Source organism: Calidris pugnax, unplaced genomic scaffold, assembly GCF_001431845.1.
Source record: "Calidris pugnax isolate Ruff unplaced genomic scaffold, ASM143184v1 scaffold27, whole genome shotgun sequence".
In the NCBI taxonomy this organism is placed as follows: Eukaryota; Metazoa; Chordata; class Aves; order Charadriiformes; family Scolopacidae; genus Calidris; species Calidris pugnax.
The window spans coordinates 11,361,566-11,389,061 of record NW_015090893.1 but is presented as its reverse complement, the minus strand read 5'-3'; the positions used below and the strand labels follow the sequence as shown (position 1 = coordinate 11,389,061).

At 43.4% G+C, this 27,496-nt stretch overlaps 1 protein-coding gene across 1 annotated transcript in view; it reads left to right on the top strand.

Moving 5' to 3' along the window:
• Positions 1-27,159, top strand: part of GALNT10 (polypeptide N-acetylgalactosaminyltransferase 10) — a 92,017-nt gene extending 64,858 nt beyond the window's left edge. Inside the window, exons 5-12 of the mRNA XM_014948073.1 lie at positions 7,595-7,780; positions 9,435-9,618; positions 10,514-10,631; positions 19,266-19,373; positions 21,243-21,464; positions 22,212-22,328; positions 24,696-24,845; positions 25,593-27,159. Coding sequence (XP_014803559.1) covers positions 7,595-7,780; positions 9,435-9,618; positions 10,514-10,631; positions 19,266-19,373; positions 21,243-21,464; positions 22,212-22,328; positions 24,696-24,845; positions 25,593-25,760 — 1,253 coding nt within the window. The 3' untranslated portion in view covers positions 25,761-27,159. The remainder of the gene's footprint in view (positions 1-7,594; positions 7,781-9,434; positions 9,619-10,513; positions 10,632-19,265; positions 19,374-21,242; positions 21,465-22,211; positions 22,329-24,695; positions 24,846-25,592) is intronic.
• Positions 27,160-27,496: the final 337 nt, after the last annotated feature.

Genomic DNA, 27,496 nt, shown 5'->3' with positions numbered 1-27,496 from the left:
CTGGACAGTGGAAGCCAAGATTTAAAAGCAGGGTTCCTTCAGCTATTGGTACTACCCTCTCCCCTCTGTCACCCAGCCAAAATGACTGTCAGTTGAGAACAATATTGTCCGTGAGATGGTTTAGTTTTGGTTTCAGTCCGGGATTTGTGCTTCAGGATTTAATAGATTTTATTGACCTTTCTGGCAGATGTCACTGACTTACTGTGATAGTTGCATTTCTTGCCAATAAAGTAAACAAGAGCATTTGGAACCGACAGCAAAGAAGTCTAGAAGAGGAGTAAAGAAGAAGTTTGTAAAATATACTTCTGACGTGCCACAGTTTGTTACTACAAGTCAAACGTATAAAGAAGAAGTTTGTAAAATATACTTCTGACATGCCACAGTTTGTTACTACAAGTCAAACATATCTGTATTTTTCCTGCAACTGTATTGGTAATTTTTTTTTCTTTGCCAAATACTTCGTTTTCTGTTCTCTGACATACAGACTGCAAGACAAACATGTTTTTCCTTTGTCATTCATGGTTATTACGGTATGAGCATTATTGTAGGGATGAAGGATTATCAGTTTTCCAATATTCCATGTGGCTGCAATCCCAAAGCAAAACATTTTGTAGGTTTGTGCTATTAATTTTAGTCTTCATAGTTGTTCTTCCTCACTTAGACATTTGAGATCAAAGCCTTAGGACTCCAAAGGGATGCATTCCTAACAAATCAAAGCAAACTTTCAAGTGGGTTACATCTTGAACCTCTATTCTGTAACAAGACAAAAGTCCAGACTAGAATTTTCTGTTAATTCTTGTGTTCCTTCTGGAGCCTTTCCCTTTTTGTTGGTTTGCACAGAGCAAATACTTTCAGGCCAAGAAGTTCTTTGTACATGAATCCTGCTGATAAAGGCAAAGCTGAATCTCTGAGGACTGGTTTGTTTGGGGTTGGGGGTTTTTTTTAGTTTCTTTTTTTGCTTTTTTCCCCAGCAAAACTCAGTGACTTTTAAGGCTTTAATCTCGCAACTTTGATCTGTTCCAAAATGGTTCAGCGTGAAATGTCTTAACACTTCATCTCCCCGAATGATGGCGAGTTTTGTCTTGCTGTCAGTCATAGGCTTTAGGTTCATGTCATGATGTGCTGTCCAGGACATCACTATCGGCAGTGGATGTACTGATGTGCTCACCAGAAGCAGACACAGATAACCCATCTAGCACAGCACTTGTTCCCACTCCGTCCCCATGCACCTGCTCTGTTCTAAAGCCTGCAGATTGCAGAGGTGTCATCTTCAGTTGGGTTTGTTCCATCCTACGAGCAAACTCCTGAAACACTTTTGCACCCCTGCTTGTCTTTCCAGTGCTCGGAAAACAGTCAATGATGTAGCTTAAAGGCAATTAAGGACTATTCTAGTCTCTGATGATTTTTAATTCTTGTGTGAAAAGTGGAATAGAATAAATTTGCAGGATCCTGACCCAGTGTGGGGTGCGTATATTAGCCTCGGACCGCTGGAGGTGGTGATGCCACTGGTATGGTGGTTTGTCTTGGTGTTTTTCAGCGTTTTCACCTGGCCATACAGTGTTCGTCAGTTTAGTAGAAGTGTGTTGGCATCGAGCAGGAGTGCAGGCATTCACTTGGTTAAATCACTGGATAATCAAACCCACTTATTTGGCCTTAAGATGAGGGCACAGATTCCCTGGATTGAAGGCAGTATTTGGGACAGTAATACCCTTCCTGCTAGTCACCATGGCTACGTCAAACTTGAGCTGAATGTTAAGCGCGCCACAAGGAGTTCACTCCTGTTTCAGCTGCTACAAGGGCTACAAAGGCCAAAAACTGCAGCTATCTACTCTGTACGTCAGCAAAACGTTCTCTCTGATGTTAAAAGCAATCAACAAGGAAATGACTGAGAGTCACAAAATCACCTCTTTAGATCAAATGTTGTCAACAGAAGAGGAAAAAGCCTAAGTGGATGCTTTAATCTTGATACATATTTAATGAAATGGGAAAGGAGAAGAGTAAACTAATGAGAATGGCTGTTCCTCCTGGGAAAGATGAGTTATGGCACAGGAGGAGAAATTGATGTTGTGGGTTGACCAGGGAGTCGGTGTGCAGGGCTTAAGAACTGATGCACACACCACAGGTTGGCTTCACTGCTTCCAACGAACAAAAGGTGCTTAAACCTTACAGCATGAAGGAAGGATGAGTAAATGGATTTTTCTGGATTCCCTCAGGAAGAAACAGTTGGAATAGACTTCCTTTACAAATGAAACTTTCCTGAGACATTAAGAGGCTATGCTGTAGTAAAGGTGATTATTCTGTCTGTATTTCCCTGCTCGGAAATACAGCCGACTAAACTTTCCCTAGGGTCTGGGTGTATTTATATGCTAATGCCAGTGAATGTGAATTTTCTCATTTTAAGATTACACCTTTGTCTCTGCGTTCAGTACTAGTATCTCCTGAAGCCATAACCGAGCAGGGTTCGGATGTCTGCTGTAGGGTGGAGGAAGGTATGAAAATGTTCCCTTTGCAAATTCAGGAAATAATTGATGGTACAGGGAAGGCAGCAGAGGTTTATACACTTGAGTCTATCAAAGCACACAGCACAGCCTCATGCAAGTGGTCTTTGCCCCGGCATCTTGCCGTCTGGCTTATTTCTTAGGTCCCACGCTTCCACTTCTGTGCACTTTTTTGTACCTAAAATGGAAGCTTAGTTTTAAAACATTTAGACATCAAAGTCGAAAAGATTTCCAGAAACCTAATTCTTTTAATCTTTGTTACGATCCAAACAGCGATGACTGCTCCAAGTGAGGTAGAACACTCTCAGCTGTTGTCCCATCCACAGAAACCCTTTTTCCCTGCCCAGTTTTCATTTGTAAAGGTGTGCTGAGACCCAGCACTGATGCAGAATGGGCAGTGGAAACTGAGCCCCCTTCCCTTTAAAGAGTCTACCACAGAACAGTAATCAGTGAAGCAACAGATAGTATTTTCTCCCTTCCCAGGCCTTTTCTTCTATGCTGTTAAGAAGATTCAGCTTGGAAGGTTGTGATCAGCTTAATCAGTTTGCTATTATTTGGACTGCTGTTCATAGTACAATTTATTAAATGAGTTTATTATCCTCCCAGCAAACTTCAGTGATCAGAGGGTGAAAACATGGAAAGAAAATTAAAACTAGTGTAAGTGCTGCCTGTTTGGATAACAGCACATTTTGCTATTTAAAAGATTACTCATCTGCACCAAAACAGGGAGAGAAGTTAATTTTAATGATGTAGAGCTTTCTATTTCAGGGAGGCTTGGCTTGCACATTGTGAGAGATTCAGGAGAAGTGTATAATTCATTCTTAAATTGTTAAACAGAATGTTAGGGCCAAGTATCTAAGTAAATATGAATGGATTCATTTGTAATCTTGAACAAGCATGTCTGCGTGTGGGAGGGTAGGGACTGGAGGCTGGGATGGCCTGTAAACAAATGCCAGAGGAGCAGTTGCACTTCAGGTTTTAGAGGTTCTAAACTGGCCAAAATAACCTGCAGGGAAGGGAAACCAGCCCTGTCTGCTTGAAAGGGAATTCAGCAGGTCCCCCAGTCGTCTCCCCCTGTGCCCTTCAGCAGGAGGGGGGAAAGTTCCCTGAATTTTCAGCGTGCAGTGGCTCTCCCATCTTCAGAATATCTTCAACCTTCTGTGTGTAAAGTGAAGCAAAGCACCTCGGCAGGAGGCAGGATGAAAGTCCTGGCCATGCTACAAGTGGTCACCAGGCTAATGGCATCCGAGAGCAGCTCTGCTGGGATGGTGAGGCCAGAAGGAAGAATTGCAGTAAGACCACCACAGGAGTTTGACCTAGGGAGGAAAAAGCCTTATTTTGGAAAGCATTGGGACTCCTTATGTTAAGCAGACCTGCTGTTGAAGCTTCTCCGCTATCTTCATACAGTTTTATTTACAGCTCAAAATAAAAAAAAAACAGTAGTTCTTGACTGGTACCATTAATGTATACACTGTATATCAAGTTTATTGCGAAGTCTGTTAGCAAGCTACCGGCCTAGTTTTTAATCTGCAGATAATCTTACACTCATTGATATGTTTGGGCTGTATTACTTTGCCCGGAGTAGGCACAGCCATTGGAATCCTTCCAGTTCACCTAACAACTTTCATTAAAGAAAATTGCCCTTGTAATAAAAATTACTCAGTGTGACAAGATTCCATAATATATTTTTTAAAGCCTCGTAAAATTTTGTAGCAGTTAATGCCACTTGTTTGTTTTTTTGACATTTTCTTTTAAAAGCAAAAATTGACTTAATTATGACAATATTTGTAATAGAGTGAAATAAATATTTTTCTGTCTGGGTATGTGGAGGCTGGGCTGAGGGGCAGGAGTAGTACAGGGATAAGGAAATAAGAAAAATTTGTCTTTGAAAGGTACGTTTCACTGTGTTTTGTATGTTGTTTGTGAGATTGCTTGGAAGTCTGATCGTTTCGTAAGGGAAAATAGGTACAATAATGTCTGCTCACATCGCAGTTCGTGATACATAAGTCTTAACATTATAAAACGCAATGCTAAAGCCTGGATTTTTCTGCAGCAGTTGGGAACAGCTTGTCTGAGCATCATCCCTTTGGTCCGTGTGTCCCCTGCTTCACCGAGAGCACACGGTGCTGATGTAGCTTTTCCATGTGAGAGCACACGGTGCTGATGTAGCTTTTCCGTGCTTCTCCCAGCCATCTTAACCTTATAAAACGCAATGCTAAAGCCTGGATTTTTCTGCAGGAGTTGGGAACAGCTTGTCTGAGCATCATCCCTTTGGTCCGTGTGTCCCCTGCTTCACCGAGAGCACACGGTGCTGATGTAGCTTTTCCATGCAGAGACATAAGAAGCTTCATTAGATGAAATTGCACAACAAACCAGGGTGGTTCAGAAAGGTATATGATGCCAAAACGTAAAATGACCAGCACAGAGATGGAAGACAAACCCCTGGGATCTTTCACAGTCTCATTTTCTTGTTTCTATCAAAATAAAGAGTTGCAGAAAATCCGTATAGATTTTCCGTTATTCTGGAGCTTTGAATGTTTCAAGACTTTCCAGCGCTTTGCGGGTCTGGTCTAGAAAATGTACCTATTGTGCAGTTTGATCTTGCAAGTGCTACAGTATCTGTGGCTACTATTAGGGGAATTGGACCCAGAGGTTCTGTGTGATGGTTACCTCCTTTGCTAAATGAGCACCGGCAGCCACTCTCACGTTTATCTTGTCTTGGGTAGATTAGCTCAGGTGTACCTCCTGGCTCCTGCTTGACAGATTTATGCTTGAAGTGAGGATTGTTTGTTCTCTTCTCTAATGAACTAATCTTTTGTGATAAACTAACAATGGCAAGAGATGAGCTGTGATGTTAAACAGTGGTGGTAGGAGATGAGCTGTGATGTTAAACAGTGGTGGTGGCTTTCCAGCGCTTTGCGGGTCTGGTCTAGAAAATGTACCTATTGTGCAGTTTGATCTTGCAAGTGCTACAGTATCTGTGGCTACTATTAGGGGAATTGGACCCAGAGGTTCTGTGTGATGGTTACCTCCTTTGCTAAATGAGCACCGGCAGCCACTCTCACGTTTATCTTGTCTTGGGTAGATTAGCTCAGGTGTACCTCCTGGCTCCTGCTTGACAGATTTATGCTTGAAGTGAGGATTGTTTGTTCTCTTCTCTAATGAACTAATCTTTTGTGATAAACTAACAATGGCAAGAGATGAGCTGTGATGTTAAACAGTGGTGGTAGCTTTTCTTTTCTTTTCTTTTTTTTTCTTTTTTCTTTTTTTTTTTTTTTTCTCCTTGGCTTTTTAAGTCTACCCACTGCCTCAGGAGGAAGGCAGCTGCACTAATAATATATCTAGTCTCCATGGAAGGCTCTGATTTGAAAAATCTATAATTGAGTGGACAAAATTTTTGGTTGCTTGAGAGGATCTATTCAGAAGACACTTAAAAAGGATGAGGGAAAAGCGTGCTAGACAGCAAGGAGTACTGAGGGCTCTATTGAGCAGGGAAACCTATGTAGATATTATGGGACAATTAGACTTGTCAGGCAAAACACAAAAATGCATTTGTGAGCAAAAAGTCCTGGGGAACGTTAAACAAAGCTTTGAAAAGGGCAAAGAGTTTGCTGGGAATACCTCAAAAGCAAAGAAGTTGATTTGGGTGATCTTTGAAGGAAGGGAGGTGATGGCTGTTTCAAAGAGAAGGTGCAGAACGTGTGTTAGTCATAGGGATTTTGCCCATTTTTTTCCTCCAGTAGCTGAAACCCTGAAGCACAATTGCTGGGTCAGCACCATGGGGGAGACCTCATCACTTAGTTAAGTTTATTTGCCCCCTTTGCTCTTTATAGAGAGCTGTTCCAATACCCAGCTTCCCTGGTGCCCTGTTCAGGGGCACTTTCACACTGTCTGCCTTTTCAGCCCCTGCCTTTCATGTGAGCTTTGGCAGCCAAGGAGGACTCTGCTAGAGAGAATGGAGCGGATGTGTTCCCTATAGTCAAGGCAGATAAACCTGGGAGGTTATTTGTATTTGAATGCTTGCATCTATTTAAGTTTTGGTGCGTGAGATTTGAAGCTTAGTTAATTGCTTAGGTTTGACAAACTAGCTTTTGCCTAGAGAGGCTCATTTCCTTGGCTGGTTGCTGATGGCAGCAGATAGTATGGGGCATTAATGAACAGTCCCTGGCACGCTGTGAATGGGGTTTGCTGTCAAGCAAGTCAAAACTTCAGATGCCTAAAGATCAACCCATTAGTGATTAGGCCAGCGTCGGCTCTTGGCCTATTTTTAGGTTTTTCTTTGGTGCTTCACTCTTTGATGTAAAGACAGCTGTGTGCCCCTCACTCTTTATGCAGACCAAGCTTTTTATTTCAGGACCTAAACAAGCTATCCGTTGTTTTGATCACTCAGTAATCTTTCTCTGCAGCTTTCCTGTTTCAATTCTTGTTAATCGTAGTGACCACAAGTGAATGTGCTAATTCAGATGTGGCTCCAGTCCGTATTCAGTAGCTTAAATATTTTCAAATTTGAATGCAAATGTCTCGTCTGATAAGCATTTTATGTAGCCATCCAAGTATATGCAGTGGCTATGCCTTGCCTTGCTGGCTTGGAAAATGTTTCACTAGGCTTTTTGCTGCTTTTTATTTATGTGTGAGTCACGTACCTTGCCATGGCTGGTCACATTTTGTGTTTTGAAGAAACCAAACACAAATGCTTTGGGTATGGTTTACTTCTGAAAGTAAATTGTCCTGGTTTTTCTGCAAAAGTGTCTGAAAACCCCTGCAGTCTGCTCGGCTAAAGTTCTGCCAGAGGTCTGCCAGCTGGCTTTTTATCCCTTTCCACCTGCCTCTGATGTTTTCTTTCTCATCCTGCACTTCTCCCATCTCCTCCTAGTTTTTTGTTTCTTTTTTTTTTTAATTGCTGCTAAGGTTTTGGGACATTCTCAGATATCTTGGTTAAGAAATTACATTTAAACATTGCATTTAAATGAAATTATTCTTACTTCCTTTTTCCTGCTGCTGCATTTGTTAGCTGTTCAGGACCTACTTCCAAAGACAGGAACCACATTTTAAAGAAATTAGTTGTTACAGTGTTTAAATTTCTCATTTTCATACAGAACACTTGAAGAAACGCCTGGAAGATTATATGGCCCAGTTCCCAAATGTAAGAATCCTCCGAACCAAAAAGAGAGAAGGGCTGATAAGAACTCGGATGCTGGGAGCCTCGGTGGCCATTGGGGATGTCATCACCTTCTTGGATTCCCACTGCGAGGCCAACGTGAACTGGCTGCCTCCTCTGCTGGGTAAGGTGTGGGGCTGGACGTGGGTGAAGGCTGAACTGCTAAAGAGCTGACAGGAGGTGTTGGTGTTGAATTTGTTTTATTTCCCCCCCTTCTGCTTTCCCCTAATGCTCTAAGTGGCCACAAGGAAGATGAAATGTCTTAAAAGAGAGAACAAACAAACAAAAACCCCCAAACAAAAAAAACCCACCCAACCACAAGATTTAGGTGAATTGTTGGCAACTTGTAGTCTTTAGTACCAGAATTTTTTTTCTGTCCTGCACTGTACAATAACCCTATTGTAGGCTTTGCTTAATTAAAGAGCAGAGATCATATTCTTCTGTTTCCTCACTAAAAGAAACCTTAAATAATTTACAGCTTGCTAGATGAGCAAACTATTGCATGGCCATTCAGCAGCTTGCAGAGAGGACCGGCTTTATGATACAAAAAAGATCTTTGCATCCAGGTTGTAAGTAGCTTTTAGGGGTTTTTTGTCATACATAACTATATTTAACTTCATAGTCTGCAAGCCTGGGGAAAATACTTCTTGTGAATGACAGCTGCTGGTACGTATTTACAGAACATGTGCAGTCCTTTCTAAGACAGTTCTTCATCTTCAAGGAGGCGTCAGTTTTACAATGTCAGTTCTTCTCAAGGATGACTAATCGAAAGGACAGTGCCTTCTGTTGCTGGTACCTGCATGCCTCTGGCCACTACCAAGCTGCTTTCCAACCCTATTGCAAGTGACCTGTCAAAGCTCTCTCTGAGGTGTGACTTTGTCAAGTAAACCATGGCAACAATAGTCAAGTGGAGGTTTCAGAAAAACTAGTCAGATTTGTCAGCAGGACTGTTGGATGGTGCTGCTGTTGCTTTCACTACAGTTTCTATCTGGCGATAGTGTAAAACATTTGCAGCTTCATGAGCCCCAGGGAGGGAGGACGGAATTAGCTCAAATGCCATTTAAATGAGAACACGTAGAGTATGCTTTAATTTTAAAGCATAGAAAGGATTTCTGTTTGACGTGCATTGGAAGCTGAAACATCATTTGTCGCTCTGCTCTGAAAGTTAACTTCCAACAAGAGACCGTCTCAGTAATAAAGTATTTAAGAAGTTCCAGATGTTTATGCAGGAATTAATCCTGTCTTGTATTATTTGGTTGGGAAAAAAAAAAAGGTTGAGGGGAGGAGGTACACTTGCATTTCTTGAGCCTGCTGAGAGTAGTTATGCCATTAGTCTGAATCGCTTCCTGCCAGATTCTGGCGTAGCAATTAAAGGTAGGTGGTACGATGGGTTATTGCCCTGGCTGTGAATCACTGCAGGAAGGGTTCACATCTCGGTCACTTGTTAAAACGAGAAGTACAAGATTGTCTGTGTTCCGCCTCCGGTTTAGGTATCTGTGGTAGCGTGGCTGTGTCTTTCTGTTCTGCTTCTGGGTGATGGTCACTGTATCATGAGTGCCTGGTGGTTTTATCTCAATAGTTCTAGCTTGAATATCTCAATTATTGCAGAAATACCAGATAAATTGATATAAATTGGAGCGTTTGCCTGAAAGAGAACAAACGAGAAGGAATTGTTGTCGTTTCTTGGACAACTTCATATTTTGATGCTCTTTTCTGTAATTTCATGGTTAAAGGAACCAACTGGTGCAGGTTTTCTAACATGTTTCTCCAATCTTCAGATCGCATTGCCCGAAACCGCAAGACTATCGTTTGCCCTATGATCGATGTTATTGATCATGACCACTTTGGATATGAGACTCAGGCTGGAGACGCAATGCGAGGTGCATTTGACTGGGAGATGTATTACAAGAGGATCCCTATTCCTCCTGAGTTACAGAAACTTGATCCCAGTGATCCTTTTGAGTAAGTTACTGAAACGCCTTGTGCTAAGAGCTGGCTAATAAAATAACACCCTGTTACAGGGTTGGTTTAAACCTCAGTGTAGTAAAAGTCAGAAGCTGGTGTTAAGCTACTTGCTTTTTGGCAGCTGTTTGTTTTGTTGGTTTAAAAGAAATGCATTGTGTGGTAGCTGTGAACGTTCTCCTTTTCATTGCTATTTTTTGCCACCTTAATTCCCGCAGAAGTTAACATTTCATTTGAAACTGTAATGTGTAACATTTAATGTGGTCATTTATTACTGAGATCTTTCAAACATAACTTAGTATCCCTAATGCTCTGCCAAAAACAACAGACCAATGGCAGCTTATGTCATTCCCAGGTGTGGGGAGAAGAAAACCTAGCAGAATAATTACAGCAATTTTGATGATTGCAGTGCATTGCAGAAGTAAATCTGTGATCAAGTTATGTTCTGCTGCTGCTGTGCTTGCCAACACTGAGACACCTCTGCTGTCCTTTACACTCCTGCAGTGTTCAAAAAAAACCAACCCAACAAAACACCTTTTGAGGTCATGCTCAATGACTTGATCATTCTCCTGAGTCAAAGAGCACCGCTTGTGCAGCATATGGGTCCCTCTGGGAGAGATCCTGTCATTTAACGTGAACTCTCCTTTTGCCTTTTTGGAGAAGAGGCATTGACTGGTTCTGAAGGGAGCCCAGTCTGGTCCTCCTCATTTGCAAGTGGGAAATTAGTAGATAATGCAAAAGCAACTGTTTGATGCTCCCATAGGGCTGCAAAGGCACTGGGAACACTGGGTGGTGGAAAGAATATTTGTCAACTCTTGCTTTGTTTTTTAAATGTTTAGCTAGAGAACTGTATCTTTGAATGTGTTTGTAATATGGAGTCTGGTTTTTCCTTAAGGTCTCCTGTAATGGCTGGAGGACTGTTTGCAGTCGATAGAAAGTGGTTCTGGGAGCTGGGAGGGTATGATGCAGGTCTGGAGATATGGGGAGGAGAGCAGTATGAAATATCCTTTAAGGTGAGCTAATGTTCTCTGGAAATTCCTTTTGTTTTGAAAAGTAAGAATTGTTCTGAGGCGCAGAATGTGAATGATCTATCTTGTCCTTGCTTTTGCGTGTGACTGAAGGTGAAAGAGCTGGGAGTAGTAAGGCAGTACACAGAAGCAGCGATGATGCAAACTGGTTGCATTTGTGAGGGTCAATTTTGGATCACGATTAGCTGGGTTGTCCCCTGTTCTGTGGTCACAGCTTCAGATGCATGTGCTCTTCCCAGCAAGGGTAAGCCTGCTTGAGTAGAGCTCACTCTCACCATTAGGCTGCTTAGTGCTCACCCTGGCAAGAAGATGAAATACTCTCCTCCTTGAGGGAAGGAGGATTCAGGCACCTCAGTGTTTGCCCAGTTGAGTACCTCAGTTGAGTACCTCAGTGCTCAACTTGAGTTTCCAGAGACAGGAGTGACTTTCTGTCTGTACTCAGTCCATCTGACACCTGGCTGCAAGGAACAGAGACTTTTAATTACCCTGTAAAAAATCCTCAGCAATTGGAATAATCACATTGTTGCTGGCAGTAAGTTCAGGTCATTATCTGCCGGGCTTGGGGACAGTTGTTACTTACTGATTGACCAAGCTGTTCTGTTGAGGCCTTTAAAATGAGTTAGCTGGCTGACCAAAATTCCTATTAATAGCAACAAGTAACTGTGACCCACGAAGACCACTGGTACCTGTGTTGCCTTGGATTATGGCACTGAAATCCATTCTTGGAAACCCACTGGAATGTCCCAGACCACTGAAGGGGAGGTGGCTATTCTTCTCTTCAGTGGTGGAAGTCCTTTCCATAGCCTGGAGCGAATCGAGTAAAGATTTCTGTGTTAAACACTGAGTCACCATGTGGTTTCTCTTCCAGAGGTTGAATATAATAATCTCATAGGTGTCTGGATGCCACTGAACTAAGCTCATTGGCTTCACCACGAGGCTAGAAGATAGTAGCGATGCTTTGACAGCTAAAATTCCTCATCTGTCTTCCCAACAAAGTTATGACTGATCCCTCACAAAGCAGGTTCCTAGTTCTTGATGCCACTATGCAATGAAGAGGTGTACCAAACTAGATTCAGCGAGCTGAGTTACCATACATACATACTGATGCCACTATGCAATGAAGAGGTGTACCAAGCTAGATTCAGCGAGCCATGTTACTGTACATACATACTTACCGTGTACTACTGTGCAGCAAACAAGGCAAGAAATGGATTGTTTTCAATACAATGTATTTTCTTCCATTGCTTGCTTGCAGAAAAAACCTAAGTAATGAAGTCACATTGGACGTCCCTTGTCCTTTGTGATGATAGCAGGAAGGGAGGGCTGGGGAGCACCCACTTTGGAGATGTCTTTACAGTTCGAGCCATTTATCCTTTGTGTTGCATGTAATGAAGTTGTGTAACAATGTCATTCTCTGCAGGGGAGGGCGGTGGCAGAATTCGGCTTCTTTTCCTTGGCCCTTTTTGAAAATGCTGGTTTCCAAGAGTGATGACAGTGGCTGGGGAAGCCCTTTGTCTCCAATGCCACAGCGGAGAGTCACACTGCTTGATCTGCAGGAAATAAGACTACTTCATTCATCTGTTTGCTTATCCTCTCTGAAACACACTGTGTTTTATTTCAGTCCAGAGACGGTAATTTATGGAGGGATAAATTTGCTTTAATTAATCTCTGCAAAGACCCCCTTTTTTTCTTTCATTGTGCAACAGAAAAATGAAGTTTTGACTGAAAGAGGCTCAGTGTATTTTCAGAAATTAAGATAAATTGATACATTCATCTGTGGCTGATAGATTTAATAATTCTGCTGGAATTGCAAGAATAGAAGGTTTGTTCATAGAATTTATGAAGCTATGACATTTCCTGGCGAGCTTAGAGCCATGTTTTTACCTTTAGAAGCAGACTGAGATTTTGTAGTTAAAGGGGCACTGTCAAATAATTTAAAGCTCTGGGTTTAGGCATGGGGTACCTGCTTTCACATTATTTATTATCTAATGGGAATTCAGATTGTAAGTGTGCCAAATTTACAGCCCGGCTTTAACAAAGAGTCCATTCCTGTGCCTGGGAGTTATGGGTGCAGGTACTCTTTAGTACTGCTGGTCTTTGATCCATTGCATCAGATCTGGCCTTCCCAGGCCCCACCAGAAGTAGATTGTTTTTTTCCTTAAGCATATTCTTTTTTGGCCATGTATGGACTGTGCTTTACAGTTTTTTTGCCTTTATTTTAAAATCCAGAGCTCTGTTGCTGAGAGACTAGAAATAAACAAGTTTATTTAGGAGCCTCTTCTCTTTCTGTTTTGAGATCATACGTATTTCTGTCATCAGCTGGCTCAGCTTCCTTCTGAGAAGAAGCTTTCAGGCTGAAAGCAAGCCAACAGAGGAACTATCAGTGCTGAGCACCTCAAAAAACATTTAGCTGGAGGGGTGGATCAAACTCTGCTAATAGAAGCCTTACTCCTTGTACAAAATGTGTACACCGAACATCACTAGAAAATGTAGCATGCTGGGGGGGACACAAAAATAAATTAGGTGAATTTTAAGTTAGGAACAAATTTTCTAACTGCTGGTTTGTAGTTTCCTGGGTCTTCTCAATCCCTTAAACCAGAAATTTTTGAATGAGAAATGAAGGACTCAGTCTATCCGTTCCATATTCAAGAAAATACGCTCTTCTTCCTTCTCTTGACCTGAGTGTATCCAGAGTAGCTCAGTGCCGTAACCCAGCACTGCTACAGGTCAGGGCTCTCCCTATTTCAGGTCATCATCAGATGCAACAGGAAGATTGCAGTCTTGAATTTTCGTTGCAGGCGTTACACTTATTCAAATGAGCCTTGTTTTCTCATGAACGCTGCGTGCAGAAGGCTCCAGGCAAACTGCTCTGCAGATCTGCCTGGTGTAAGAACCCATCTCCTCCATCCCAGGGGATCACCAGGTGCTGACCTTTGAGTTCATTCCTGTATTTTGGAGAATGGAGAAACCAGCACACACAGCTATTTCTGTGCAGCGCTTGTTACCTTTCCTTTCTGCTGCCCCTAGCTCTACAGCCGTGGTTTCTCTGCTCAGTGGCCAGCATTGAGGGGCTTTTCTTTTGCTTTTTGGGAGTCACTTCCATACCTCTCCTCACTTACAGGTTTTCCTGGTCTTTTGTATCTCTCTGCAGTGATTTGAACAAAATTGAATACTTTACCCAAAGTGACAATGTGTCTTTCCTGTTCTAAACACAGCTTAATAGCTCCGATTTTCTGAATACTCCTGCATACTCAACAAATACCTACATTCTGCTGCCTGTGTAACCACTTCATTTTCTTTGAGATTAATGTACTTAATTCGACATGGTACATATGGAGCATTTAAACTTTCCTTTCTGCAAATGCGACTTTGTACAGCACTTAACTATGCTCAGTTTTATTTGTGATCACGTTGCCTCTTTTCCAATATTTTTGTGGCTTCTGTTCTGTTTGGTTTATGTTATCTTCACTGAACTGCTTCACACCTCTCCTCCGTGAATACATTGTCTCTGATTTTTTGGGTATGAGGAAACAGAAGAGGAAAAAGTGACTTGTCTAGGCATAAATATAGATGTACTTTGTACCTTCGACCTTGATTGCTCTCAATCCTTTAACTGTACGTTGTACTTTAAGAGCAAAGAATGAGAATCTGGAATGTCACTTGTGACATGATAGATCGGTTCAGTTTCAGAAAAGTTTGTTTTGCAATTTAGAGATGTTAAAGCCTTCATAAAATTCAGTGGGCTTGGTGCAAACAAGCCATATCAACAGTTGCCCTGAAAAGAACAATTAAGGGGGAGGCAAAAGTGATGGGCAGTACTCGGGGTCTTCCCTCCTCTCTTCAGCAATAGGAAACATCCTCTGTGCTTACTCTGGTGGTTGTAGATCACTGTGTTTTTCCACATCCTTTTCCCAAAGCATCAAGAGGGATTCCTTCTCCTGATTTCCATGGCATAAAACGTGTTGCATGTTTTCCAACAAATCCAAGTGTTCCGTAGCTTCTGTTGGCATATCTAATGCATGCATCTCCTTTGCCCCATGGCAGCAGCACATTTGTGACTCACATTTGGCCACTGGCCTCCTGGCAGGTGCGTAGTTGGGGGGCAGCTGCCAAGGGATCACTTCTGACAGCATTTCCAGTTGTGTCGCTGGAGTCAGTGCTGATTGTGAGCCTCTGCTGCTTATTCCAGGCACATACTCACACCACTTTCCAGCAGCTCACGTTTGCCCACACTGAAACAGGCCGGGCATTCTGCTGCTTTTTTTTGTGTGTTTTTTTTTTTAAAGCCATCACATGCTGCTTAATTCTATGTCTCTCAGCTGCAGTAGAGGGTGGCTTTTTCTCCCTTCCTATCTGGTGATGCAGAGATTGGTTTCAGACGATTAACTTGAATTTTTGGCCTCTGTTCACTCTCTGTGCTTGGTTTGGGCTCCAGAGTAACCTCCCACCAAGCAGCAGCAGGAAAGTGGACCCCTCCACTCTCTGAAATGTGAATATTGGACAGTGCTATCATTACTTTAAAATGCTCCAGACGGTAAGGAGGGGCCGTGCTGGTGTATGTTGCGTGAGAGAGGGCACTGTGCAAACACAGAGATCCCAGTGCCTTTTGAGTTACCTCAATCTTTTATAAAGCAGCAGGTCCCAGCTGCAACAGCAGCTGATGTTTACAATACAGAGGATTATGATTTTCCTGAATTATTGGTTGCCCTTGCTTTAATCTTCTCACCTACCTTGTTATGCAGAGAACCCCCTGGACTTATGCACAGTGTCCTTTTCTTCCCACCTTTGAGTGTGTGCTCAGACAACGAGCCAGCTTCTCTCCACTGGTCCATCCCATGGTCATTATTTCTGGCATGGCTTGCAGAAGCAGCTTTCTTTTCAAGGCTTGGCTCTTTGCTTTGTGGGTTTTTTTCCCCTCTCTTGGGAAGCACTGACTCATCATGGTGCAGTCTTTGGAAATCATAAACCTTGTATACCCAGATAATTTGTGTTCGCACACCAACTGCAGTATTGTCCTGTGTGGTTGAGAAAGGTTCAGCTGTCTGATGTGACATTGTTTTCTGCAATAGCAGGAAGGGAATTGGATCAGCATAACGTTCCCATGTAGAGAATAGGTAGCATATTATCTTGTGCTTTCATAGCAGACTAGGTGAGTCAAAGGCTCTCGAGTCGCTTTATGAATATGGAGTTACAGCTCTCCAGGCCACTGAGAAGATGGAAGTAATATCACCGGTGTTGTTATTTTACTTCCCTTGTATGTGGTTTTATTATTAGAGTGAGATTGTGGCCTTAGAAAAATCTGTTGCAGTGTGCCCATTGACCTCAGCATAGCCAGGTTTTCTCTTAATTCTAGCAGGTCTGTCAGCTGCTAGAGTCCTAGCTCAAAATGTAGATTGGTAAAAATGTGCCCGAGGAGGAAGAGAAATTTCCTGTTCTCTCCTAATGAGATCTGATTAGATCATTGTATAAAGCACTGCCTGCCTGACCAGCTTTAATTCTCGTTCTTACGGCATTCTAGTAAAGGGCTGATTGAAATTAAGTGCGTCAAGTTCAGGCTCTGATGTTTATTGTCATGTCAGCCAGGGAGATGAGGCACCATCTCGCCCTTCCGTAAAGCAACAGGAAGAAGAAACTGGTTATTCTGGCCTAAGGAGAACACAGTAAGTGACAGTCAGTGCTATGGGAAGGCACAAGGTGCTGCCCCACGGAACAGCGCTGTTTCAGCTGTTTGAAGGCGCTGTATTTTTAGCAGTGTAAGTTCTGGTGTGTCGTGGCTATGAACTGTAATCTTGTTTAAAAACAACCAGCTATCGCTGAGTGACAGCCTTCCCTCAGCTAGTACAGAGCTATTTTGGGTTTGCTTCACTTGCAGTTATTCCTTGACAGACCCTTGGATGTGATTTCCTTGACCTTTAGCTCCAGCTTTCTCATGCTTTTGTTAGCTGTGTTTTACCAATGCACATCACGCTCTTTCCCTCTCCCCCTTCTACCAGTTTTATAGATAAGGACTGGTAATTGTCTTTATGGAGGTTGTAATGAGTTCTGTCACCACACAAAGAAGCTCACTAATAAAATAAATCAAAGCAGCAATGAATGAATGGGAAGCATGCTTTTAAAATTAGATTTGTACTGCAAGTGCCATACTGTCACTTGCAGCATGAGGCAATGTTAAAAAGGCACTGACTTGGCAAAGTACCTTGAAAGGGTCACTGAGCTCTGCTAGTAGGAATTGGGAAGCTTTCCGTTACCTCCATGCAGCACTGGTAGTTTCAGCATCATTTGGGAGTAAATATTTTAAAGCATGATTAGGACAAAAGCACGTGAAACTGATCTTAGATTTTACTTGTTCAGTTAACTCAGTTACATAGCTTTTCTTATCGTATCATTACATGTGTTCATGTAATATCATCTTCTGTGCCTGGAGTCTTGTACCAGCTTGGAGCTCTTGGCCCAACATATTGTCAGCTCTGTCTGCCTTCCCATAGCCCCTGCTTCTCCCTGTGCCACTCATTGGATAAGTGCTGTCTCTATTATTGCTGCACAAGATCTGCAGTGCAAGGACAGCGCTCTCCTCTCCAGCTGCCTATTGTCTGCCCGGCTCTATTTCTCACACATTACTTCAGGAAGTCGTGTTTTCAGGAGTTGTGTGTATTCTCAGTGGCCTGATTGAAAGCCTTTCCTTAGAGATCAGGGGCAAGTGAGGCATCCTGTGGGCAGGCAGCAAGGAGAACAAGCTGGTGTTTTCATTCAGGCTTGTGTTGCACTAAAATGGAGCTGCTTGCGAGCCAATAGGGCTTTCATGATGCAGGGTGCAGCGCACAGGGTAAGGATGCGGGTTGGTGAGTGTGGGTACCTGTGCAACTGAGCCTTCTTCAGCTCTTCCTGCAGGTTTTTATAGTTCCCAGATCTGTTGCAGCTCCTACAGTATTACACAAACCATTTACAGAAACACAAAACATCCCCAAATTCTTGTTTTCTCAGTCTACCCGTTAATTTCCTAGCAGAGAAATCACACTGTGGCCCTCTGCAGCAAAAAGTACAGCAACTACAGAATAAAAAACATTTCTAATTCCACTAGAAACTTCACAGAAGCTGAGTGCTGGTTTCGTTTTTCATCTTCATCTCTTCTGTACCAGCCTCTCAAGACGCAGCAGGGACAAAAGAAATGAAATTCTGTAGAAAGAGTGTTTGTCAACTTTCTTCTTGTCTCTCTCGCCATAATGACATGTAATTAAGTACCTTGAACTTTAGAAGTTGCCTGTGAAAAAATATTCCTCTAACTGAGAGCAACCATCCTCCATTAAGTTATACTCAGTCAGCAAATGACTGTAATTATTAGGGCCAGTAGACAGAGCTGAAACTCAGAGGACTTTAGTGTCAGAGCTAATAATTATGCAGCAGCCTTGGCCAAATATTTCTCTTCCAAGCTAAGTATTTAATATTGTCACTGTAGAATATTAATGGAATTGCCTGCTATGTGTGAAGCTGTTGACTAAGCTCATTGTACAGTGAACTGCGGTGGCTCAAATTAGGCACAGTGAGATCAAGAGCACTGCACCAGCCTGCAGCACCAGCGGACCTTCTGAAATATTGCTGCCTTCGGGGCATTAGCATAAGATCTGGGGACAAAATGAAGGGCAAGACAGTGTCGTGCTTGGAGAATTCAGAAAGTCATTTGTCTTGCATTACCGAAGGATACTTTTTTCTTTAAGTATTGATTAGATATCTCTGGAAAGCACATATGAATATATTCCTTAAGCCTAATGAGGTAGATTGCCTGGTTCAGAAAACGTCTCCTTTGGTTTCCACTTGGACAAAATTATTACATCCATGCTATAAATACTCAATGAAAGAAAGTTATTGCAGAATGTTGGCACAGAGTGAAATCTTCCCAGATGGGAAAAGAAACTTCTGGACCTAATATAAATGTTAACCAAGCGTCAAGGTAGTCTTCTTCAACTAGCAGTGTGTTCCAGTGACTTCCTGAGGGCTTTTTTTTTAGAGCTAATTATGTTTTCACCAGGCAGGGTTTTCTACTTAATTGTAAGGCTGCAAAAGCAATGAGTGCATATCAGCAATGAAACCATACGAGAGCAGTGATAACCACAGGGAAAAGTAGCAGTTTCTTCTGATTTCTGGCACTTGAACAGGCTCATGAATTCCCTGGAGTGTTTTGCTGAGTACGTGACCTGTACTACAGAGATGGCTTCCCCTTTTACAGCAACCTTACCCAACCTGCGCCCAGGTCTTACATGGCAGTTCAGTTTAACTATTGTTACTGTTGCTGTAAGAACGGACATTGATTTAAAGTGTGCTGTTCTCTGGGGGCTTGGAATTAATTTTTTTTTCCTGTTCTTTTCTCTAAGTAATGCAAAATTGAACTGTTGAGCCATTGGGCTTGATAGCACTTGTACTAAATCAAGGCTCGCTGCATGGCTCTAAGCAGGTAGTTATAGGATTTGAGACCAAGGCAAGGAGGGCAGGGTATTTGGGAGAGAGTGTGCTTCAAAGTAAAAAATCTGGGTTAAGTTTTTTCGTGACTTGAAAGTCTGTCTTTTTTTTCTTCTTCATCTTTCTCTGTATAACCAAGAGTGAATCTGTTTCTCTGCTGTTCCCCAGGTATGGATGTGTGGGGGTCGCATGGAGGACATCCCTTGCTCTAGAGTTGGTCATATCTACAGAAAATATGTTCCGTACAAGGTTCCAACAGGAGTCAGCCTGGCAAGAGTAAGTGGCAGTGGTGTTCCCCACGACAGATGTTTGACTGCAATGTGACCATGCTGTTGTCTCCTCTCAGCCCACAATGGGAGGCAAATGTAGGCTTTGTGGTCCATAAATTGTATTTGTACAGTGGTCAAATTGAGCAGTTTTGCAACGGTGGATGCGTAGCACAAGGGGAAGAGAGCCTAGGGGAGCTGCAGACTCATGTGTGGGCAGCTGCCATGCTCCAGGCATCAGCCATTGCCTGGTGTTGGGAAGGGACTTTGCAATCAGGCGTTGGCTATGGGATCACCAATAAAAACAAGATACGGCTTTAATTGTGTAATACTTCAGTCATTTTATAACTGTGCTTTCCAAGAGCAGAAGGCTTCAGCATGGTGATTGTGTTTTGGTGATTGAAAGACCTCTCGACTTCAAGCATCACAGACCACTGAATAGGCAAGCTGTAATTTTCCACGATGGAACCTTCTGTGCCATCTTATTTCTTAATCTAGTCTAACCCAAAGAGGAAAGAGTTTCATGCCTATCATGCACCAGCTTTCTCCAGTTAATTTCCAAATTGTGAAGGGATCGCATTGCCCTCTGGTGGGAGAAAAAAATCATAGGAGCAGGAAGGCTGCTGAATCAAACAACACAAAAAGGTACCCTGCTGTTCTGCAGTCTTATGGCTTGCACAGTGTTAAAATGTTTCCCAGTTTAATAGCATCACCCTAGTTACAGATTGGGATTTATTACTCAGCCCAGCAATGACCTGTCAGAGCGATAGAGTGCTCTCCTGTCTGTGCCATCTCTTCAGGAAGGAGCTATATTTCTTTTGATTCAGTATTTGGCTCTTGCACGCTCCCACAGTGCTGGAAGGAGACGGCACACAGGTGTAGGAAAGGCTGTTTCTTGGCATCTAAGATCGTACAGTCACCTTGAGATGAGCACCTGCTCTTGTTGTGTATAGGCTGCATTTGGGGCAGGGCCAGCACACTGCTTGTTCTTAACACCCTAATTTATTTGGGAGTAAATGACCTCTGCTGGCCTGACCACCTTCACGCCAGGTGGGCAGTGCTGCTGGGTCACTGAAGTCATGACCACACATGGCACGTTACTGTGTGGCACCAAGAATGTACCTGGTGCTGCCAGAGAAGAGTCCAAGGTCCAACGGTCTCTTGAGTGTGTTGGGACAAGCAGCAGGGCGGGTACCCCAAGAGGGTGGTGTTCATTGCTGTCTTGGAATTGCACAGTGGATTAAGCTTTACAGTGATACGGGAAAAATACTTCTGCCGGGAGGTAAACCTTTTGCTTCTTTTCTGAAGGGTCATCACCTGAAAGTTCCGTGTTCCTGCAGTATCTCAGAGTTCCTTTTAAGCAGCTTTTTACCCAAGAAAATGGAAAAATAGTGGTAAAAACGAACATTGTGAACTAAGCTTTCCAGAGGAGAGTACTGCAAATCCCATTCCTAGATGGATATAAAAGATGCAATAAGAAGGATTTAAGAAAGCAGCTTTTTCTCAGGGACCTTTGAATGTCCAGTGGTATTTACCAGCATCACTTTCTGACTAGCTTCTTTACAGAAAAAGAGGAAAAAAAAGCCCCAACTTTTGATTAATGTTGTTTTTCTTAGCCACAAAGAGCTAGATATAATGGCCAAGTGCCAGGATTCTGTTTTGACCTCAACTGAAAATATCTTTCTAAAAGTCCCTTGGAACTAGAGAATAATAAAAATAATCTTCATCCTGAAGCTGGAGAGAAAGAGTGGATGTGAATGAAAATCCCTTCCGAGCAAAAACATGAGAGCTGTTCTGAATGCTAATGTCAGTGGTTTGTGCAGTGTTCTGGGGTGTTTTTTTCCCCTCTCATTTTCACACGTGGCTGTTACCCACACAGAACCTGAAGCGAGTGGCTGAGGTGTGGATGGATGAATACGCAGAGTACATTTACCAGCGCAGACCGGAGTACCGGCATCTCTCTGCAGGGGACGTCGCCGCTCAGAAGGAACTTCGCAACAACCTCAACTGCAAAAGCTTCAAGTGGTTCATGAACGAGGTCGCGTGGGACTTGCCAAAGTTCTACCCACCAGTGGAACCTCCGGCAGCTGCCTGGGGAGAGGCAAGTTTGTGCTCTGAAACCTGCAGTGGGCAAACAGGCTGCTGTTTGGTTTGTTAGAGCTGCCTTAGCCACGTGCTCCGGCACCGGTTTGCTGTGAGTAAGGTGGCAAGAAAGCATTTAAAGATCCTGCTTGATACATTTCAAAGACCAGAACTCCTCTACCATTATATTGGCCTGATCAAAGAAGGCAATTAGGCAGCTGTTTCTATTAGTGCACATCTACAGAGAGAATAGGGACTTGGCTTGTTCTGCATGTTGTATATTTAGTAGAAGGCAGAACATGCCAGCAGGGAGGGCTAGGGAGAGGCGGCAGCTGAGCAATAGCAGAAATGTTGTATTTCTAAAGGACTAGGCAACTGTGTGGAGCTACTCTGCTCCTTAGCTTTCCCATCTGAGAGCCAGGAAAACCACCCCTGTTTTTGCAAGTCAGCTGTGTTCTGGGAAAAGAATCACCCCAGGAGTGAAGTCGTGGATTGTTACACACAACACCACAGTGGGCTCTGCAGTGCTGTAGCTAATGGGCTTTGCTGTGTCCTTGCTGTGAGGTTATTGTACAGCTGGTGATGGGGCTCACTTGGAGTTCCTGTGCTTTCTTCTAGCTGTTATCTGCCAGCTCAGATACATAGTTAAGTGAGGAGTCTCAAAGCTTGTCTTCATACAAATACTGCCACTACTTGAGGCAATTTAAACCTTCTTTCCTGTCACTTGGTAAGAATAGGAGACTCAGTGACTAATTTGCTATTTCAGATACGCAACGTAGGAACCGGACTGTGTGTGGATACCAAGCACGGAGCCCTGGGATCCCCACTGAGGCTGGAAAACTGTGTGAAGGACAGAGGAGAGACAGCATGGAACAACGTGCAGGTAACAGTCCCTCTGATAAATCATGGACCCCTAGATACATTTGGGGAGGGAGAGGTTATAAGAACAAATGTTTGAGAAGGAAGGCCATTGCAGAACTCTGTCAGGTGAACAGAGGGTGCTGTGCACCCCAAGGCTCGTGTACTAATTATTTTTGATGGGCTTGTAGCAGGATGTGGCTTGTGCTTGTGGCAGGGTCTGGAGCCTGGCAGACTTTGTGCAGAGCTTTTACTTCTGCTTTGAAGTTCTCAGAGTGAACAAAAGAAAGCACAAGAAAACAATATGACAAAATAATAAAAGAAACCAGTAACAAGGCAGCTGTAATATGTAACAAAGTGAATATTAACTTCAAAGGTTGTGCTGAAAGAAGTGATAGAGGAGGATCATGCATATTAATGAACCTGCAGGAGCATTCAATAACCGCTTACTATCATCCTTCTGACAGGAGGCAAATGCATTATAAACACCCAACCATTGCTGGAGAGAGATGAAACCGTCCAGGCTATAGATTCACCCTCTCAACATATAAGGTGCCAGAAACGACAGCTTTATTGTAACAGAAGGGAAGGAAATATTAGTTTGTCTAAACTGTAGCAGCTGAGCTGAGAAAAGATCAAGAAAACAATGCCTCTATTACAGAGCCATGCATAACTCTTCAGGGGAATGGCTTCAGTAGTAGGAGTTGGAGGGTTGTTGCATATCAATTTTGATGTATGAAAACTGGAAGCGAAACCAATTTAATCAGGCACAGTCCAAAGCTAAGCTTCTGTTGTGTCAGGAGAATCTTGAACAATTAGTATTGGCTTATGTTTAGGGAGAGAATGTGGTTTGAACTTCTGTGTAGCATCGAGCCCAAATGATTGTGGTAATTTCTCTCCCAAGAGAGATTTAAAAGAGAGAATGAACCAAAATAGCTTCCTTGTGCAAAAGTTTTTGGGCATGCCGCTTCAAATAGTAGCACCCTGCTCATTACTTGTCTGTCTTACTGCCTTGTGAGATCTCTCTGAAGGGAGGACCATTCCTCCACCTGGTTCCAAAAGGAGCCCCCAGAACGGCCCTTCCCCTTGAGCACTGAGACAGGGGTGAGCTGCCTAGTAGCCTTGTAGAATCATGTTGGCTAGTGCTGGTCACAGAGGACACTTGCACCCTTGCCAGAGGTGCTGTCCTTGTTAAAGCAGAAAGCAAAAGCTTCACAGTGGGGCCTGCATTTCAACAAGTTTCTCTTTTGTGAGATTCAGTCCTACAATGCTTAAAACATGTCATAAGTCAAGCCATGATTGTCAGAAGGAAGATGCAGTTTGACCACACTACTGGCTCAAGCCGTGGCCAAACGCAAATGCCACAGGGGCAGTGCAAGGAGCAGGGCATACACATGGTGGTCCTTCCATGCTGTCCTTGTTAAAGCAGAAAGCAAAAGCTCCACAGTGGGGCCTGCATTTCAACAAGTTTCTCTTTTGTGAGATTCAGTCCTACAATGCTTAAAACATGTCATAAGTCAAGCCATGATTGTCAGAAGGAAGATGCAGTTTGACCACACTACTGGCTCAAGCTGTGGCCAAACGCAAATGCCACAGGGGCAGTGCAAGGAGCAGAGCATACAGGTGGTGGTACTTTCACCAGTTGTTCTCCTGTGTCCCCTCCCTGTGGCTCAGGGATTTCTAGGCCACACGTGCTGGCATCCAGCAACTTTCATGGAGGCCCCAGCCCTGCCAGGCATTGCCACACTGTGCCGAGTTACTAGAGCTAAAAGCCTTTCTCTTCTTTTCTGTAGTGTCCCTCCTTCCACTTCACCTGAAAGTGCTGAGAGATCATTGCAGGGTCAGTAGAAGAGAGCACCAAGGAAGTATTGCCCTAGTGATCTCCCTTCTGACACTCCTGTGGAGTGGGGTGGGGAGTTGGGGGCTTCCTGGTCCCTTGTCACAGAAGGTGTGGGACAGACTCTTCTCAAGGTGACTGCAGGCTGCCTGTGCAGACGCGGGTGTTTACAGACGGCTTTAATTCGGAGCTCCTCGAGCTCTCTGCCGTTTCTGCTAGCTGTGAAGTGCTGTAATTGGTCAGCTGCTCACTTAATCCATGATGTATGTCTGCATTGCAGAGACATTTGAGGCTGCTATTAGTACCCAAGCTAACGAGCATGGCTGGTTGCAGCAGCACATTTAGCATGCTGCGTGGCAGGCCGGGGGGTAGCTCCTACAGACTCCCCTCATCAGCAGTCCCTGTCCCCAGAGGTGGAAATAGTCTTTCTCTAGAAGATTTCATCTTTTCCCTGGAGCCATCCCCACCCTGTGGGCAAAGAAGGGAATGTAGTGCTGCTGGTGAAAGTGCTGTACCTGGTACCAGCCACCCTGAGGGTCCTGGTTGTCCCGGCAGGTATTCACCTTCAGCTGGAGAGAAGACATCCGTCCTGGGGATCCTCAGCACACCAAGAAGTTTTGTTTTGATGCCATTTCCCACAACAGCCCTGTCACCCTCTATGATTGTCATGGAATGAAGGGGAACCAGCTCTGGAGATACCGGAAAGTGAGTATGTGTGTGTGCAAGTGCATATTCTCATTTAAGGTGTCAATTGCCTGCAGGCACTTTAGTTTTCTTTAAATGTCACCACTCATGTTTTATTCCTTCTCTTTATGTAGCTGTGATAAGAGAATCCACAGAGAGCCTGTTGTCATTGTGCCATTAATTACCCTCTATTAGAAAGAGGTGACTCCCCTGTTCCACTGGTTAGGAATGGTGAGGACTGCTTCTCCAGGGCTTGCTGAGTCTCCTTGCAGTCCTGTCCACGGCTGGCAGTGAGGTGACGCAACACCCTTGCAAAACCTGTTTGCAAAGAGGTGTGCTGGGTTTGTTGGTTTGATCTGAATACTGGAAGATTGTGCCAAAAGTAGATAAGGATTTATTCAGTCCTTATTTGTTCCTTCTGCTAAGCAATGCTTTTGTGACCAACAGGTAAGTAAATTCTTGACTCAGTGCCCTATCCGAGTCCTTGCCATCTCCCTGCAGCGTGCCAGAGTGACTGCAGCAGGGTGAGAGGGGACCTGCCTTCAGATACAGCTTTAGAACTTCCCAGTGCAGACATGAGGATGGGGCCAGATGCTGAGGGGTGGGAATGGACCTTGACATTTGCCAACTAGTTAAGCATGGAACAACTTCTTCAGATACATCAAGTGATGAAATAGCTTGCCTTGGGTTTTAAGACTTCCTTCTGTTGGTTTTAAACCAGGTTTGCCTCTCTGCTTAGCAACCTCACATCAAATTTCTCTTCCCCAGGACAAGACTCTCTACCATCCAGTAAGCAGCAGCTGTATGGACTGCAGTGAGAGTGACCGAAAGATCTTTATGAATAGCTGCAACCCTTCATCTCCAACACAGCAGTGGATATTTGAACATACAAACTCAACCGTCTTGGAAAAATTTAACAGAAATCTTGATCTTTAAAAGACTGAGAAATATATATATATTTTACAATTATAGTTTTTACTGGGGAGGGTTACAAAAAATTTTTTTAAGAATACTTTTTTTTAAACAGTTAATGAAGGTAAAAGGGAGAATCTTAGGAGAAGGTTAACTAGCAGGCCAGTCTTTATTGCAAAGATGCTGCATCCTTCTCTTCTGGGGATGGTGGAATTTTAAAGGCTTTGCCAGAGCCACTTCTGTGCTGAGACTGAACAGAAACTCTGTTTTTAGAGGAGTCTGAATGTGATTCAAACTGCTTTGTTTTGGTTTGGTTCGGTTTTGCCTTTTTTTTTGTTTTGTTACATTTCCCACCTGGGTCTGGTGTTAAATGATTTTGTTATCCGGGACCCTCCAGGACTTTTTGTAGCTGCTAAACTACTCGCTGAAGCATTCCCATGTAGGTGCTTTATTTTCCAAAGTCCATCTAAGCAAAATCTTGAACACAAGATTTAATCCTCTGACCATCATAGACATGAAAAAAAAAAAGGGCCATCAAAACGTAAGATGAAATTACTATTTTTTTTGCCCTAAACCAAAATATATTTCAAACAGGTTGAGTGTTATTACTTTCCAAATCATAGCTCTGATAAAGGAATGAGCTGTAGTAGAAGTGCAGCCAAGTGTTGGGAAGATTGCTGCAGTTATTAATGATGAGGAATCTGGGTTTCTGGTCCATTCACTTTGCAGTCAGTTTGTCACTCACTGTTGAATCTTCAAGGTGAAAGATGAGCAGAGGGTTTTTCAAGTAAGCACAGTTCTTACAGGTGTCGATTTTTGCTAAGAGCCTTTGGGTATCATGTTCCACATTTCCCTCTCATTCAGAGTCTTTTTAGTACAGATACGTCTAGGGTTTCTCAGAGTTAAATCTACTACATGAAGGCAACTTCCATTTTTCCTTTAGAGGTTTGAAAGCTAACTTAATTCGCAGTTGGTGTGAGCAGATTAATTCAGGATAATTAAGTCAGGGCTGCGATGAGCCATTGGTCTTTATCCATTTGTCCTTTAGTCTGTAGTTTGTTGCAGTCATGAGGTCTGTAGTGAGTGGTGTTCCAGCCTTGTGGGAAGATGCCATTAGTCTCTCCTCCCTTCCCCACATCCACAGCACTGTATGCTTTACTGTGACTGGAAATCTGTTTGCTTAAGCAGAGATGTGGGATTGATGGGCCCATTTCACTAACACCCTGTCCCTTGTTAAGTCCCTTAGCAGTGCAAGGTGTTACCCTTCTGGTTTGATGCAGGATCTGCCAGACACTGAAAGGGAATTGTCTCATCCCGGGAGCTGGAAAAAAGTACTGACTCTAAAGGATGAATGGAGGACCGTTGGTTTCAAGTCTATCTGAACTGAGTGTTTAAAAAAAACCCCACACTGGTTAAAAATTAAGTCGTTGCAAAAAACCATATAATTCAGCCCATTTAGTCTTATACTGAAGGCAGCAGTGGCATTTTCTAGTAAAAGCTGTGAATGACAGTGCAGTTAACCTTTTGCAAAGATGCTGCATAAATCAATAAAACTAGCCCTTTTCCAGTAATTGCCCAGCTCTGCAGTTTGCCCAGCTGAGGAGGAGGTGTGCAGCCAGCTCGGAGAGGGAAAGGCTGCGACGCTCGGGGTAGGAATGGGACACCCCTCTGGGACTCTGGATAAGCAGGGTTAATGGACTTGCCCTCCTTGGAGGGGCAGGGAGGCTCTGCTCTGGGGTATCTTTCTCTCCTGTGAAGGC